This window comes from Halyomorpha halys, unplaced genomic scaffold, assembly GCF_000696795.3.
Source record: "Halyomorpha halys isolate HHAL.00 unplaced genomic scaffold, Hhal_1.1 Scaffold244.1, whole genome shotgun sequence".
Lineage (NCBI taxonomy): Eukaryota > Metazoa > Arthropoda > Insecta > Hemiptera > Pentatomidae > Halyomorpha > Halyomorpha halys.
In genome coordinates, this window is record NW_027110917.1 from 546,515 (window position 1) to 564,833 (window position 18,319).

Below are 18,319 nucleotides of genomic sequence, written 5' to 3' on the forward strand. Positions count from 1 at the left end.
AAATAAATAAAAATATTTTGACATTGTAAGATAATAAGATACAAAAAGGTAAATTGAGGTAGAGTTAAAATTATGTAAATATAAGTGAAAAGAAAATTATATACTAATGAAAGAAAAGAAGAAATAAAATACGCAATTATAAGAATATAAAAAAAAAAATTACCCAAACTATTAGGTTAGAAATGAACAGGAGACGTAACACATAAAAATAGATATGAGAAAACAAAATTTAACACATTAAAAGATGTAAAGTAAAGAAGTAAGTTGGGATTAAATAAAAGCCTAGAAAGAATAAGTAAAAATAAAACTAATAATAATAATAAATGAGTAAAGAATAAATCAGGATGATCCACCTGTTCCAGTTGAGAATTTTATTCTTATTATTTTATTGAATTTTTTTTCATAAGTTTTGTTTATTTATTTGTTAATGTTTAAATGACTTCCAATTATTAAAATTTCTAACTAGTTATTGATGTTGAATAAAGTTTTCTATTTATTGATTGATTGATTGTTTAACTTATTATTATTATTTTTTTTAATTTTGGATTTAAATATTAATGGAGACAACTGTTTCAGGTGAAAGAAGAGGCTGCAGCAGCTATGAAACATCTTGACAATTATGAGATAAACAACTTTAAAGTACTATTTATGACCAAAATGCCTTTTCTGCGACAATATGACACTGTTATTTGGTAATGTTTGTATATTAGTAAACTTTGATGGTATAAAACCATTTGAATTAATATTAAAACAAAAGTGCTCTAGGCTCATGCAAAATGTTATTTAAAAAGAATTGTAATGATTGTGTCAAAAATTAATAACGACTTGCCTTCATTTCACTTCACTAGGGCTACCTCTTTGTGTTACTACTCATTACCGATAGCCAGGTAGCAAAAGGTTGGCCAGTTGGGGAAAAAGAATCATGTTATATTTGCTTTGATAGTTATACTATTAGTTACGGAAAGTTAATGTAATTAATTATGGGGAAACACAGTATGCACACCCATTTGCAGTAGATGAACCAAGTAGTTTATTTTATTTTCTATGTTTTTATATAATTCATTTTGTTGATAGTTTATAAAAAATTTATTTAATAATTGAGATATTTTTTGTTTATACAGTTGTTCATTGAACCAGAATCTAAAAAAAAATTATTATTGAAATATCTCTATTGGAAATAAGATTCAATAAAAGCTTTACATTTGATTTTCTCTTATAACTTTGTTATGTATAACTATTTATGTATTTAACATAATTCAAAACATAATAATAACAAAAATATTTTTGTGTGTCTATATAATCATTATTCTATTCTTTCAAGTCTTCAACAACTTATTTGACCTTTTTTTTTTTTTGTAACAAATATAATTTTTCCGTTTTAAATTTAGCTTTTCAAATTAATCTTAATTTTATGAATATATAATCAAAGTATTTTTTAAAAAATTAACTTGATTAATCTGAGGTTATTGTACAGATTGATTATTCCTAATTTTTTTTCTTACTATTTTTTTTTTTACTTTGTAATTAATATAGTTACAAAATCATATTAACAACAACAAATTTTAGTTTCACTAAATCTTATGCTATCATTAATTAATCTTTTATGCTATTAATTAATGTTTTTTTAAATTTAAATTTAATTCATTTATTTATTTTTTGCAGCTTCAAAGACATTAAAACCATACAGAATACAGTGCAACAAAAAGGAGACCCCATTAGAATAATGGATTCTTGCGGAAATCCAGTAACTGAGTTGATCCGATTGGTTACCGATGTGCTCGAAAGGGGCATGGGCCATCGGATATCATCCATTGGTGTGCAAACATCCCCTAAAAATAGTTGGGAGCTAGATTCAGAACCACCGTCATTTGTGCCTATTTCCATTGGTATAATGTTAAATCATGAAACAGCCCTTTCTTTAATTGACAAAGGCCCTCAGTCTAATGAAGCCGGGGTAAGGATAAATCTGTCTTTACTTTATTCAAAATTTCCATTTTTTCTGTGAATTATCATCTTATTATTGTTAAATTATACACTGACATTTCTTTCCCAATTAATTTTTTATTGGTTATTGATTGAAAATATTAGATTTTCAGTCAGTAAAGATCTCAAAACAATTATTCAGGACTATTGGTATAACAAATATTGGTTTTGGTTCATCTATGTAAAGTGAAAATGTTTGGTGGGCAACTTACAAACTAATCACAATTCTACTGCTCAATAGTTAATTAGGTCCTTTATGATTCCTTATAAGACTGAGAAATTGGAGATAGTTGTGTAAATTTTTTTCTTAAATGTGAAATTCTGGTTCAGAACCCATGCCATTAAATCATATATCATTTTAGTATTAATACTTTTACTTTGCCTTTTTCCCATTATTATTAATCATTTTTAATATTTGTTCCACAATTTTATTTCTTTTTATCCCAATCAATAAAACATTTTGTGTATATTCTTTCTTAATTTTTTTTTGTATTGTTTCATTTTTTGACTTATGGACCTCCTCAATTTGGGAGTGGCTATTTTGATCTAATATCCTTTAGGCACCCATGATGTTGAGGACTAGTAGTAGTGCCCTGAATTCAAAATTTTGCTCTTTACATTAGAACTGCTTTGCTGTAGACACTTGGCTACACTGTGTCCTACTAATTTCACCTTTAATTATTTTCTATTATATCATTTATATTGTATGGTATAAATGGTTTTCTATCATTCCTTTATATTATAACTGTGTATAATAAAAAAAGCTCATTAAAACAAGACTTATTTACATTTTTTTATATAACAAAAATTTTCTAGATTGATGGTATAGAAATATTTTCATCAATTTAGGTAGATAATATTTTTTTTTAAATTAGCATTTATTTCAGGCTGAAGAGTTCAGAGAATTTTGGGGAGATAAATGTGATCTGAGGAGATTCAAAGATGGCACAGTATGTGAGTCAGTTGTTTGGGGTGATGCAGAGTCCACTGTCGAATATCGCCGAGGCATTGTAAATAAGATAGTGTCCTATCTTCTCAATACAAAACTTGATATGAAATTCCCTATCATCCCATCTGAACCATTTCAACTTGTCACAGCATGCAAATCAGATGTAAGTATTGGCAATATTTGTCATCTAGCTATAGTTTTATTCTCTTTAATAATTTAGTATTTGTTATAATAATCGTAAAATGACAATAAATTCCACAAATTTATTACAATTATATTTAACGTATTACTTTTTATAACATATATTACTTTTTGTAAGCGTATTGTGTTTATTTCTCTTTCACAATAAAGTTTACTTGATCACAAACATTATCCTCCCATCCATATCTTGGTTTGCTGATGTTCCACTCATCATTTTTTAATATCTTTAGGTTTGAAAGTTTATAATGTATTTTTTGTGCTTGTTTAGCTAATTTATTAGTGTAAACAATTCTTTTGTAAGAAGAAAAACTTACAAAAGAATTGTTTAGCTAATTTATTAGTTCAAATTTGCCTTTGGAAAATTATATGATCTTGGTATGATTTAATACTGTTCGACTTGTCAATTTCAGGGTTCCACCTTTAAACGAGAAGAAGAATGTCGCAAAGTTCATTTAGCTTTTGAGGATTTAGCAAGACAGTTAAGAGACCTGCCTGATTTACCCCTGCAAGTAGTCAGTGTGCATTGTATTTCACCTGTTTATAGGTATTGTAATTAAAAACTAAAGTTTTTGTTTAGTTACATTTTTTGAAGTTATTTAATATAGCAAATATTTGTATATTTTTTTAGATTTACTGATCCTTTTCCTCCTGAAAAGCCCTTCTTCCGAAAAAATATTGCACCATTCGTTAATGATCCAGTGAAAGGAAGGATTTTCCCTGAAGATGGTAAATTTCCCTATCAGCTTCAGTATATCTCTCCAATTGACTGTAAGTATTCCATTTATACACTTCATGATTTTTAAACAATCTATTTTCTTACTATTTAACCTCTTATCTTACCCCATCACTCAAAAGGGAAACAATTCTTTTGCTTAGTGCCCTTGTTACACTTAGTCGAGCAATTGGTTGCTTGAATGGAAAAGTTCATTAGACAATGGTTCCTTGAATTTTGAATTAATAAGAGCTGGCCTAAAATCATAAATTATATGTACTAAAAAGTACAAAAGCATTATTGACACAAAAAAATATCTAGGTACTTAGTATTATTGTGGCACTTAGATGTAGATTCATTTAGAGGTAAACGAAAATAAATCTATACAAGACTTTGATCCAAATAGTTCCATTGTTTGCATCTGAGTTCTGGAGAACCACTGAATCCATCACAATACTAAAAAAGATTCTGAGAGAACCAATCTAAGGTTAAAGATGATGGAGGAAAACTTGAGCATGAGGGTATATGGCATTAATGCTGATCCTTACAGTCGGTAATTGAATGGTAGCTGCCTGAAATAGTGACAGCTGGAGAAGTTTATTGCAGGAGTCTAAGACTTGGCGAGTAGTAACGTCATTCAGAAAGATATAAAAGTCAAACATAAAAATAATTAGAGTAATATTGCATTTGTTACGTTTATTTGCTTTAAAATCCTCAATAATCTAACTGGAACCTTATGTTAGAAATTTTCACTTTAATTCTTTATTTTCTATAAAGTGAAGAAATTTTGTAAATGTTAAAAAACAAGTGAAAAAATCTTTATTCGAAAAATAGCTTTGCTGTGTTGACAATTTATACATGTCACATACTTCATCTTATTTTATGTTTTCTAATGCATGATTAAATCCATACATACATATCTAGACTTAAAACTCTGCTATACTACACTTCTATTAATATTCCACTCTGAAATTCCTGCTCGTTGGATTAAACTATCAAACCAGAAACTGGCCAGTGTCTCAGTTCCATGGTGGCCCGTTAACATAGGTTATCTAGTATTTTGAAATGTGGCTTAAAATATTTATGTCTCTTATTATTATTTAACAACTATAAATTTTATTTTCCAGTGGTTCTTCAACTATCAGTAACTCAAAAATGGCCGGATGATGTCAAAGCTGGTAAGAGATTGATTACTGCATTCAACATTGCGATTTCAGCAGCTTTAAAAAAGAAATGTAATTTATCATTTCAGTTAACTACCGATTACATTGTTGTTAATAAGGTATGAGTATTTTTTATTCTTTAGTAAGTTAATTTCTATTTGCCACTTCAGAATTATACAATTTCAATTTTATAATGGTTTTTTAGGATGGATATTTATTTCGTCTTTTTCTGGGTTATTCAAAAGAAATTGGTCTTTTAAAGTTGAAGATTACAGAACTAGGAGTTAAACAGTACACAGATACTCCAGAATCATTGGAACTTGAAAAGAAATTTATAAATCTTCCCAAAATTACTGGTGCACTTTATAGGTTTGTTGTGTTACAATGTCTTTTATCGTTATTTTTATAAAAAAATATATTTTATTTTGGATGATTTACCTATTCATTTATTTGTTTATGAAATATATTGTAAAAGGAAGTATAAAGATCATTAAGAATTTCAAACTCGGTTTTTTTGATACAAATACACATTTTAAGATCACTTAAGCCCTAATAAGGGACAATAATTCACAAGATTTTTCTAGTTTCTGTGTATGGCCTTTAATTTGTTTATCACAATTTTGGAAAAAAAAGTTATTTCATGGCATATTTTTCATTTTTACGTTTTCTGCATGAAAATATAGTTTGTTTTAATTACTTATTTCAATTGAGACAAATAGTTTCTAATACTAATAGACTTTGTTAATTTTTAGGTTAAGTGAAGAACATTCTAGCTTTAGCCCAGCTGCTTGCCTCGCCAAGAGATGGTTCTCTTCCCAGTTGGTCGACAGCAGTCATTTTCCAACAATTTTAATTGAACTTCTCATGGCTTCTCTTTATTTGACTCCACAACCTTTCAATATTTCATTATCAGTGCTTCCAACATTTCTCAGGTTTCTCAATTTGATTTCTACAACCGACTGGGCTGCAGTTCCAATCATTGTGAACTTAAATCACTTATTATCTAGTAAGTGATTCTCTTTTTTACTATTTATTTATTAATAATTTTCTATAAAAAATAAATTACAATTATTTGAAAAATCAGATTTTAATCTAATTATGTTTAATTTATCTGAGTCAAAAGACATAAATTGTCAATTTTTAGTTTCATATATTTGTTGAAGTCAATTTTTTCCCTTCTTATTGGGAATATAAATAAATTAGATATTTTTGAAAATTATGTTTATATGTACCTGTGTAGCATTCATACTAAAAAATAATAATAAATATAGTTTTATATCTATGCAAAATAAAAAAAAGTAATATGATCTAATTTCATTGGCATATCTCAAAAATATTGCATCAATTGCTATGTTTTATCTTTTTTTTTTTATCAAGACTTCCATTGAAATCCCATTCTGTACCAAAGTCAGAATGTTAAATTCATTTCTCGGCCTACTAAAAAATTAATATTGACTGACCCACATGGGAATTAGACCTTGGGCCATCCAATTAGACTCTTTGTTGTTCCTTTCTATAATTTATTAATTTTTTATTTAGTATTTTCAATATTAGTGCTCCTTAGCAAAATTGATATAGAAAAAAATTATTACTATGTTCCATTAAATTTTTTTATTTTTTCAATTCTCAAATTCTCTTTGCTGGAATATATTTGAACTGTTAAAATTGATATTTTTGTGGAAGGAATTGAAAATTTTTAATTAAGATATAAGATATCTATTGCCAATTCTGAGTTTATTGAAGATTTACTTACTATAATCTAATTTCCTGTAATTATTCCCTGCTATAATATTCTGTACTTCCAACATTTCTTGTTTTAAATTAGTTTTTGATGGTTTTAAACATTTATTATTTTTATGGATGCTTCATTAAAAAAAAAAATTAATATTTTAGATTCTTTACTGGATAAGTTTTCATTAATATAATAAGTGGTAGTGAAAATACTCTTCATTGTAAAAATTCTTTATTTTAATGAATCATTAACAACTTTTCAGGGCTATCACCCCATCATCAGGTAACCTACAATACAAATTTGCACTATGCATTCAACAATTGAATTAATTAACCACTTGATATATTGATAAATAAATTTAATAATATATATATCTTCAAATATCACTTTTAAGCTGGTGTCTTTATTATAATAACAATAATTATATTGCTGTCAGTTTGTTAAATAAATTAATAAATAAAATTTCATATAAAATAATAAATAAGAAGAATTTAAAACCATTCTATTATAAATTCTTGAAATAAGGTTATCCTTACATTAGTGATAACAAATAAATCAATCTATACTAATTAGCTCCTACCTCTATTTCATAAAAAGATGGCAATTGTGGTTAATTATTTTAATTGTTGTAATGCATAATGTGAATATCGTAAATTTGTATTTTAGATAACCTGATGATGGGGCAATAGCGCTGTGACATTGTTAAATTCATTAAAATAAAGAATTTTAACAAGGAAGAGAACTTTTACTACAACTTATAAAAATAGTTTTTTTTTTTATAACTTTAGCAAAATTTCTCATGGATATGTTACTAACCATCGTTATTTATTTTATTTTTTTGTTACGCAGAAGAAGAAATAATTGAGATAGAAGATGCATTTACCAAAGAAAGGACAAATTACCCAACCTTGTTTCTCGCCACTCCTTATGATAAGAGTGGTTCATTGTGGAGCAGAACAGCACCAACTTTGCCTACTCTTATTCGCTTAGCCAAGTTAGCAGCAACTTCACTTCAGATTATTGAGAAGAATATTTTGAAGAGGGATCCAAATAATAGTATATATGTAAGGAAACTAGAATTTTATATCATTTATTTTTAAAAAACACTTTGAAGGGAGTGAGATAAGACACTGGCTGGAGTGATTGCACAAAACTAATCTGATTTGAGTTTATTCTGTAATATAAATTTCTTGAATTAGTAGGCTTGTTTATATTGAAAAACTTGGTTTGACATGTACTTCCTAGATCAACTCAACAGCCCAGTTAGTACCTAGTCAGGTAGTGAATCAGTTGGAACTCAGTGCTTTCATTCTGTCTCCCAAGAACACTTTAAGCTGAATAGTATTAGACAACAGACATAGTTTTACAATAAAGTGTTAACTTATATATACAGCACGTAAGATTTTATTTTTATCTTATAAATCTGACACAATTCATCAATAGTAATTTGTATGTCTGAATTTAATCCTTGGCTTGACTAAATAAGACAGCAGACCCCTTATTACTCAATATTTCCTGTGCTTTGTCATTTTTTTATCAGTAATATTTATATACAGATTAAGGTTAATAAAAAAGAAACTGATTACTTTGTTGTAGTAAAAAGAGTTTATTGTTTTACTTAAAATAAAATTAATTATTTTGATAAAATTACTTAATAATTACCTAAGAAAAAGTATTCATCATAACAATAATGGATAATGATAATTAGTTAATAATATCATAACAATTATTTCTTTTCAAACTAAAAATAACTTGCATATTTATAGATTGAGCTAACCTGTCATAATATGATAAAAGTATCTGAAATCATTTATTGCATCTCAAAATGATTTTTATTTATTTGTATGTATTTATTCAACAAACCTTTTGGCAGTGTACATGGCAGTATTTTTATTTAGACAACTTTTATATAACCCTCCAGAAGTCTTGTCTCCCGTGCTTTACCCCTCCCCCCTCTCTCTGACAGTGTCTAAAAGTAAATTTATGATTGCAGATGATAAATAAAACAGTATAAATGAAAATATGTTATATATTATAAAAACACATTGTAATTAGAAAAGAGTTTTACCATGGCATGCAAAAATTGAGAGTACCAGCTAAGTTGATGTTTCTCATGGTGTCTTTGGTGGAGAGCACCATCAGTAGAGTTAAGATGAAGATAAGAATAGGGAACTTCTTCGCTGTTTATGCAGGTCTTAGGGAATGTGGATCGTTACCCCTATACCTTTTCAATATTGTTGTAGAGACCATTTTGGGAAGATCACTATTGAAAACTGGAAATATTTCATGAAATGAACCAACAGTTTGCATATTCATGTGGCTATCATTTCAAGTAGTGATGAAAGCGTTTTGCAAGCTGGAGTATGAGTTAAAATTATGAGATGAGATGAAACATTACAAATATTTTGGAGCTTATGATATCATTTTCTTTATATTTGTTTTTTGACCTCTGCTTCATTATATGAGTTGTGGATAGGGAAGAAGTTAATAATAGGAAATTGTCATTTTTCCATTTCTATTTCATATATTTTGAATTTCCATACCCCTCTTTGACATACGCCTTTGTATTACAGGCAAAATATTTTATCATGGAGTACATCCATTTTGATATATTGAGGGATTATACTGTATTACTCTAAAAAAAAAAAAAAAATCATACTTTATTTCATTATTTTCAGAGTATATTTCAACCTCCTATGTCATGCTATGATGCTGTCATCAAGTTGAATAAAAAGTTCCAGTATAGGCATGGAGAAGCCTTTAAACAAGATCTACCTCCTAAACGATTTAGCCCCAAATTTGATAGAAACCCAGTTCTTCCTATTTTAGAATTCAACCCCATTGACCTCTATGTAACAGAACTTAGAGTAAGTATAGAATTTTGTAGAACTATTGATGATTATTAATAATGATTTATGTTAAATTTATTTCTTAATGTATTCATTTTTTTTTTAAAGACTAACTACTCCGATTTTGCACTGTTTTTCTATAATACTCATGGAGGTGTTGAAATAGGGGTTTTATTTAAACCAGATTTCTTGAAGAGGATAGATTTTAAGGTATTGCCACTGAATATAATTATTAGCTACTTTTAAATCCTTTCATAACTTTATAATGATTTCATTACTGACTTACTTTTAGGTTACAAGTATAAATGGAAGGAAACCTTTATTAGGAAAAGATAAGCTAATGATACTTGAACCCAATATTGAAGGAATTTTAGAAGGATTTAAAATTCTTGGAGGTGATATTGTCGAATCAGTTGATTTGAAGAGTAAAGTTTTATCATCATGAGATTGTTAATATGTATTTATTATCTGTATATAAAATGTACATAACATTTAAACTGTAAATTTCCACTTTGTAATTATTTTTTAACTATTTGTATACTATTTTATGTATTGCTTTACTTCAATATATGAAGTAATATCTTGTTACGACTGATTATTGACTGTTATTTTTCCTCTAATTTATGGAGTTTAAAATTTTATTAACTCTTTTTCTCTTATTAACTAAGTGCTCCATTATCAATATCCATAAAGGGAGAAAATCTATAACATAAAATTTAAAATTAAATAAATAAAAATGCCTATATTTGATTCTTCATTAACCGAGCTTGCTGTTACCTTAGTTCAAATCAAGGAAAACAATGAAATTAAGAATTTGTTTTAAAGTGCAAATGATGATCAATTTTTTATGGACCACCTTTAATCAGAGCATAACTACACGAGTTTTTGACTGCAAAAGCTACATCCTCAACCCTTTAAAGTCACTGAACTTCCCATTTTTTCTCTTCTGAAAATTCAAAATTTACAGAACATTGTCAGGGACTTTTTTTAAAATATTTATTTTTTGGGTATTTAGTCGCTTGCCTTAGATTTCTTCAGATAGGTTCAGCTCAAAAGCTGAATTAATATCTAGTAACTAACCATTTGAAAATCAAACAAAAAAGATGAATGTATTTTTGAGGATTAATCCAAATTGAAGCATCAATGTTAGGAAACATTATTATTTTTTTTTTTCATTTTACTTATAGTTTTAAAAAATAATTTATAACTATATTACCAATTAGATTTGAGTAGTTTTTTCAGTTATATTACTTTAACCACATTACACTCTGAAAACAAAATGTTTTTCATTCTGCCTAAGAAATTTCAGAGGCTTATAAACATATACCGCTTGCATACACAGTGTATTAAAGCTTAACACTACCTATTTAGGCTTATGTTTTTAATGGGTAAAAGATGCTTGATAGAACTGTAATTATATATCATTGGTTATTCATTTAGGTATAAAACTTTTGATATTCCCTGCTTACTATATTCACAATATTGAATTTTTGAAACAAATTTTTTGAAAAGGCAATTATATAAATAAATACATAATACATGAATACACTATTAGAAATTAATTGATCTAGTCTTTCAATATGTTTCATGTATTTATTACAATCTATCGCTATTTTTTTTAAATAATTTTTTTTGTTTCGTGGGAGTGGGTAGCTCAGTGGTAAGGCACTGTACTACTAACTCCAAGGACCCGGGTTCAAATCTGGCTGTAATTATTTTCTGTTCTACTGTAGCCGTGAGTCAGCCCTGTGGGCTCCACCCAGCCTCTTGAAGTGGGTATCCTTAATTGGATAAAAATCTGGTGGTCAATCATGATTCTAACCTGACCAAATCTCTTCCTTGCTCAACCATTGGTTGAGTAACAGTACTTCCTTATGAAGTACTGTATCCTTGACTCTTCATGGGTTGTAGCGGTACAGATTTAATTTTAATGGAAGATTGCTGATTGACCGTGTGTATCAATAAATGGAATTTGGTCCGAGTGCGGCAAAAAAAAACCAAAAAAAGAAAATGGGGGAACAATTTTATTTGAGCCAACGTTTCGACCCATGTTGCAGGGCTGTTGGGAAATAATTAAATACTTGGATAGCATAATCAACCTGGATCTCATTCACTATCTAAAAACATGACACATTTGATAGAGCTATTCTCTTTCATGAAATTGGATGAACTTGATTAAAGGAATTGTAAATGAGGAGTTCCATTGGAATCTGGATAATTAAATTTTATTTAAAAAAAATTAATATAAATTTTTTTATTAAATATAAATTTCATAGCTTAATTAACTAACATTTATTCCTTCCACAGAAATTATAATTTGATATAAAGTATGTGAATGAATATCAGTCTGCTTAAATAATTAAGGCGTTCAGTCATAAAACATGGTAATTAAATTTTGTATGAATTGAAGTTTTTGGCATTGCCGGATTGTTTATGGCTAATTTCATAAATTGTCGAAAGAATCATTATAAAATTTGTGTTTTTAAAAGAATAATGTTAATACTAAGTTATAGTAAGTGACTATGATAAGTGAATTATGAGTTTTATTTTGTCAGTTAACATGTTTTATGGCCGAATGCCTCAATCATAAGAAATTAAAGACTAGTCAATAAATATAGGTACCATTAAAGTAAGAATAAATATGTACAGTGCTATTTATTTAACAATTAAAAAGATGGTCTGGGTTGTGGTCAAGAAAAACAATTTGAAAACAGTTTAGACTATTTGTTAATTGTCAACATTTCAGATCTTCATTATCAAAATAAAAAGATACAAAGTAAGTAAAGCTAAGAAATATATAATTCTCCTTCTATTATATAATCCCCTGTTAAAATACTTTAGTTGTTACTTTTATTATTTATCAACTCTTAGCAGTTATTATTTTCACTATAGGGTAGTTTCTACCAGTTAATTTTCACCTTTCATCAATGTCATTATTATTGACTCTGTTACTGTATCATTTACTACCTCCTCAGTATTATTAATTTATCAGTTAACTAGCAGACCCAGCAATGCTTGCCAATTTCTAGATTAAGGAATGTATAGATAGATTAATTATTATCGTTGAACCTCTTGAAGAAAAAATAATTTACAAGCTCACAAGTCACCAAACTGAAAACGGACCTTCCCAAAATAAGCATAGTCGATGAAATGACATATCTAGGGCAAAGGATTTCTTTTAAAGATGGGCAATACACAGAGATTCAAACAAGGACAACTATGGCTTGGTGGAAATATTGGAACTTATGAATGATAATGAAGAACAACAATATCAGCCAGCCTTTAAAAACATTGGCTTTCAATAGCTGTATATTGCTTGTGATATCCTATGGATGCCAAACATGGTCCCTCAACAAGCACCATGAGTAAAAGATTCAAACATGCCAAAGAGCAATGGAAACTCATGCTAGACATAAGAAGAAGCCAAAAGCTCGATAGCCTAGCAATAAGGAAATATACCGGGGTCATAGATGTAATCAGGCATGTCAAGAAGATTAAATGGCAAAGGGCTGGGCATTTAATGAGGAAGAACGACGAAAACTGGGCTAAGAAACTAACAGAGTGGATCCCCTTGGATATGAAAAGGAACCGAGGCAGATAAAGAAGGTGGAAAGAACACTGTGGTCAAGGACAGAAAATAATAAAATAAGAACTGGAAGATAAGGGAACTCTCAGTGAACCAAAGTATGGATAGTCCCCATTAAAGACTTTATTACTCCTTTGAAAAGGAATGTTTATATACATGTATGTATATAAAGAAAAAGTAGATGTAATTATATATGTAAATAATGCTATTATATATGTATATAAATAAAGACTATTATTATTAGATAGATTTTTTAATTAATTGAAATTTAATATATTTAGTTATTTACATATTGGAATAATTGCTTATTATATCTATTTAGTTTAGAGTGGTAAATAGCATTATATAATAAAACTATATGGTAAAAAAGTAGAAATAACTTCAACACGACTCCACCAATCTACTTGAAACTCAGGAGTGACTTAGGTTCTATAATCTGTACCAAATGGCACAAACCAGATCTAAATAAACAAATTGGAACCAGGGGTATAAAATAAAACATTTGAAAAGGTTTTCTTTATTTGAAACCAATATTTTGCCCTTATATGGGCTAACGGCTTTCAAGTTATTATAAAATGTAGACAAATTTTGAAGAGAACCTGCCTAAGTTTTACATTTTTTAAATAATATGGGTGAAAGTTTAATAGGCTGTATCTTAGATAATAATTATCTGAGTTCAATGATTTTTCTTATTTGTTTTCGTTTTGCAAGGAATTAAATCACCACACAAATAACATAATCCAAATAGGAAAAGTGAAAAATCTATTGGTATATAATAATCATGAAAAAAATATATCCTTTCTTAGCAGCATACTAAAAACATTTAATCGTGGTCATAAATTTATCTCCCATAGAAATCAGGGATTTCTTAAAAGAAGGTGCTAGAGGAGTTATGAACAATGATCAAATATCCTCCAAATGAATCTTTTATGCTCTTACATTAACTTTACCTACTTTGTATATTTTTATTTCAACCCTGATGAAGACCTGAAATGTGGTTGAAAGGAAAGATTGGCTATTAAATAAGAAAAACAATTAAGAAATAGTTTTAATTATTAATTAAAACTATTTCTTAATTGGTTTTCTTGGTTCCAACTCGGACCATCTCCTTCTCAACCATCTATATATTATAACATTTAAAAATTGGTTTCTGTGTCAAAATTCTGATCACAGTAAAGGTAACATAGATAAATACACATTGAATGTTATTTGAAAATTTGAAGTTATTAACTTGTTTGATCATACAAATGTTTTCTTAAAATCAATTTAAAAAATTGCAATTTACAATTATTAATTGATTTTTAAAACCCTTCAAGATATAAATGAATAGTGCTATTGCTTAGGGAGCTACTTTAAATTAGTGGTGTAGCTTTAATTTTTAAGAAGTTACCAACTGTTTAATAATATATAGTTTTTTTTAGTACGAACATGAAAAAATTTTTCATCTGACAACCAAAAATATGAAAGATAATATATATATATCATTTTTTTTCTTTAAGATAAATTTTACTAAATAATTACATCCTCTTTTTCCACTGTTAAGGGCGTTTGTATGTATATATTTTTTTAGAGAAAGGGAGTTATAAGAAGAAGGTAAGTATTACTCAAAATACAAACCTTACTTTGGTGATTATGAAAATAATATTTGTTTATAAATTTCATGGGGGGGGGGAGGGGAGTAAGAGAGATGAGGATATTTCCCCTTTTTATATGGATCTTAGTTATTTGAGGATCATAAAAAATATTATGAATAAGTAAATAGTTATTTGAATTGACTAGTTAACAGAAGAAGATTTAGTTTACTTAAGAACTTGTGACCTCCTAAAATATAGTTTGTTCAGAGTAAAATGTATAAGGTGAATCAAGTAATTATGTCTGAAACTATAATGTGATACAATAAATTAGTCAACTGTTACATATGAGGGTTTAGGATGTTGCCAATAAGCATATTTTCTATTTGTAAATGAACTTCTGATTATATATTTATTTTAAATTCACTTTTCCATATTTTAATCCACATAACTTTTAACAAAAGTAATTTCAAAGATAAAATACATTATTGATTCTAGTTGTAAAAATGTTTTATCACCTATCTCAATGAAAAACGTTATTGTTTTTAAGTTAAAAACATGTTTTTTTAAATTTTTGGTGGGGGCCTTGTACATAAATCTCTCCTGGGCTCCAATCCGTCTAAGTATGCCAAAGTTGGTGTGTAATCATATATAATTTTATGTTAGTGAATTTAAAAGGATAGGATCAAAGATGGCGTTTTTACGAAATCATTGCCACTAGTTACTAGAAAACAATGAAATTATAGCCAAAGAACGAATTCTTAGAATTCTTCCTTAACCTTTTTTAAGTCCCTTGGTACACACGCGTTTACAAGATCGTTTGTTAAGTTTCCAGAAGTATTTTTTAAATCCTTTTAATTATTATTCAATGCTGGCCGGTAATCCAACGGAGGGTGGGAGGTATCGTAATAACATGAGAACTTATATTTATTATAGATCAGGCAAATGACTTTAAATGTAAGAGCTATAAAAGAATGAAATTAGCCTTTTCGGAATCAGTTTTCAACTGCTATCCGAATTTACTTTTTGAAAATAATTCATTTTTTTTACGTGTACAAAACGACAGGGAAAGTTAAGATAAGTTGGAAGTGTATTTTGTTTAAAAAAAAAATAAATAAAATTATTTCTCGTTTTTTATTATTTAATGTTCTATATCTTAAGAACTATTTACTGCACGAAAAAAACAAGCTATTAAAATAGAGTAAACTTACTAATACTTGAGCCCTAATTGAGCTCTTAAATATTTTCCATTAAGCATCTCCGCAATAATATTAGTTTCCATGATATTTGTCAAAATAAATTCATTAAATATAAGTAGATGCTTATATTTAAATCTTTAAGGTCAGTTATATATACATATATATATAAATTCATTAAATGTTGATTTCTCGTTGTTAGGGAAAAAATATTGAACATAAAGAGTTCGATTAGATCTCAATTCGAAACTCGTGGTACCATAAAATTATTTAAAATAAATTCAAAAAATGATTTTTTTTTTCGTTTTTTATATTTAAAAAAAATTAGATTTGGAAAAACTATGTTTCGGAAATTATTTAACATAAAGAATTCTATTAGGGCTCAAATTGGAGTTTGTAAAAAGCACTATTAAGTATAATAGTATTTCAGCTATTTGTAATACTTCAGAAGTTATTGGCAGAAAATCTAATAATGTATGGCGGTTATAAACACGCGATTGTTCTATGTCGTTCGTTAAGTGAATTGACATGTAAAGTTTTTTTTAATTACATGAAATATTTCTTTTAAAATAAATTTTAAAATTAAAGTAGATTACTGGGGTGAAAAATATATAAAGTTTTAAACAGACCTTGACCAGAAAAAAAAAAAAAATAAACCATCCTGTGTTCACTGGATCAGAAGACTTGTTAAAATTAGTTTACCGCTCGAATGTCACCGAATGTTAAACATAACTGAATTGAATATTTTAGTGTTTTAGGTAATAAGTTTATAAGCCAAACTTTTAAGTGTTGTCATAAAGTTGTTTTATGTTTTTGCCTTTCAGTATGTATGGGTACATCAACAAACAAAAAAAAAAATTTCTAGAAGATTTTATCTACAATTTATTTAATTTTAGAAATATGCAAATATTCTTGTAATCTTTCATTGTTTGTCACTTCTATTACATACTAAAGTACCTACTTAATAAATAAAACTAGTTTTACACTGTAACTAAGGTATTAAAGCTGACAAACCTTCATATTGATCTCACCTCAAACTAAATTGAAGTTTGTATATTAATAAGGGACTAAATGCCAAAAAATAATTATATAAACATGATAAAAAGCTGGATGTCAATTGGCAAGAACCTAAAACGCTGTCTAAATAGTAAAACAATTGATTGTTTAGATCAAGTTTTAATTTGTAGGCATTGGCATTTAGCTTAATTTTCAGGGCTAAATCTACGTTTTAATTATTAGTTGTTTTTTTTTTACTTTTAGCCTTTATTGATTTCCTCTTTCCAATTGTTAATGTTTTAAAAACAAGGTAAAAAGGGAATGAAAAATATTAATAAAATGTAACTATTCATAACAGTCTTTCTTTCACTAGTCCATTGATATAAAATTTAAAACTTGAAACATTGAATTTCAGAGGCCAAGAGATACCTCAAATGTCAGTCAAGAGGTAAAGTGACATTGAGGAAAGCTAAGACCATTGATCACTTGGGCCTACAGGTAAAGAGCTATTTAATATATTACTATGGTATTAGTAACATTGAAAACAAATTGTAAATGACTAGCATTACCAATCAGTTTATTTAAAGTGGAGTTTAAAATTCATAAAACAAAAAATTAAATTTTATCCCTCAAATTGAGCTAGATTTTACTTCAAATATTAATAATGTTCTATGCATAGCACCACTAATTATCTCCTTAAAACTAATTAAAGTGTAAAAAACTTAAATTTTCTATGAAATATTAACAAGGTAATATTTTCAATCAGTCCATTAGTTCTTGGATTACACCAATGGTAACTGGTAATTAGAAACAGACAATTTAAAGAAATACAAGTGTTTTGACATTTCTGGCTTAATAATCAGGTCCAAGAGGAATGTGCTTCATCATCGGACCTAATGATTTCGTATTCAACTCGGTCAGTTGCCCATTTTTGAGTGCTGTGTGAAATTCCATAACCGAAGTAAATGATTAGCCCTAGAAAAATGTTTTAATAGTTATGTTTTGAGAGGAATTAGATACTCACCTTACTTAATTGGTAAGGGAATTAAAACAAAAAAGGAGAGAAACATAATGAAAATTATATATGTATATCATAGTATTAAATGAAATGCCAGTTTTTCACATATTTAGTTTATTATTCATCTCCATCATAATTTATATATTTAATATTTCTAAACACAATTTTTATGAATATTGACTAAGTAAGAGATTTTTTATTTATTCTGTATCAATTGTATGGGAACTTATGAGTGATTTGGGTCCTGGTGAAAAATTACCCATTTTAAAATACTTTTGGATTATTTTCATATAAGTTTCTAATTGTCGCCTATGCTTCCACCATTAGTTTAAAAGTAGATTATTACTAGTAAAAATTAATAAA

General features: G+C 27.7%; 2 protein-coding genes across 2 annotated transcripts in view; one reads left to right on the top strand and one right to left on the bottom strand.

The window, feature by feature from the left end:
• Positions 1-10,184, top strand: part of Mat89Ba (nucleolar protein 6 Mat89Ba) — a gene marked incomplete in the record, with an annotated part of 20,568 nt that extends 10,384 nt beyond the window's left edge. Inside the window, 12 exon segments of the mRNA XM_067049005.1 lie at positions 577-692; positions 1,663-1,954; positions 2,871-3,095; positions 3,544-3,677; positions 3,762-3,901; positions 4,973-5,127; positions 5,214-5,377; positions 5,761-6,014; positions 7,590-7,804; positions 9,419-9,607; positions 9,698-9,799; positions 9,882-10,184. Of these exon segments, the coding sequence (XP_066905106.1) occupies positions 577-692; positions 1,663-1,954; positions 2,871-3,095; positions 3,544-3,677; positions 3,762-3,901; positions 4,973-5,127; positions 5,214-5,377; positions 5,761-6,014; positions 7,590-7,804; positions 9,419-9,607; positions 9,698-9,799; positions 9,882-10,034 (2,139 nt within the window).
• A 1,644-nt stretch (positions 10,185-11,828) lies between these two features.
• Positions 11,829-18,319, bottom strand: part of LOC106680131 (high affinity cationic amino acid transporter 1) — a 22,816-nt gene continuing 16,325 nt past the window's right edge. The window contains exon 14 of the mRNA XM_014419640.3: positions 11,829-17,913. Coding sequence (XP_014275126.1) covers positions 17,798-17,913 — 116 coding nt within the window. The 3' untranslated portion in view covers positions 11,829-17,797. The remainder of the gene's footprint in view (positions 17,914-18,319) is intronic.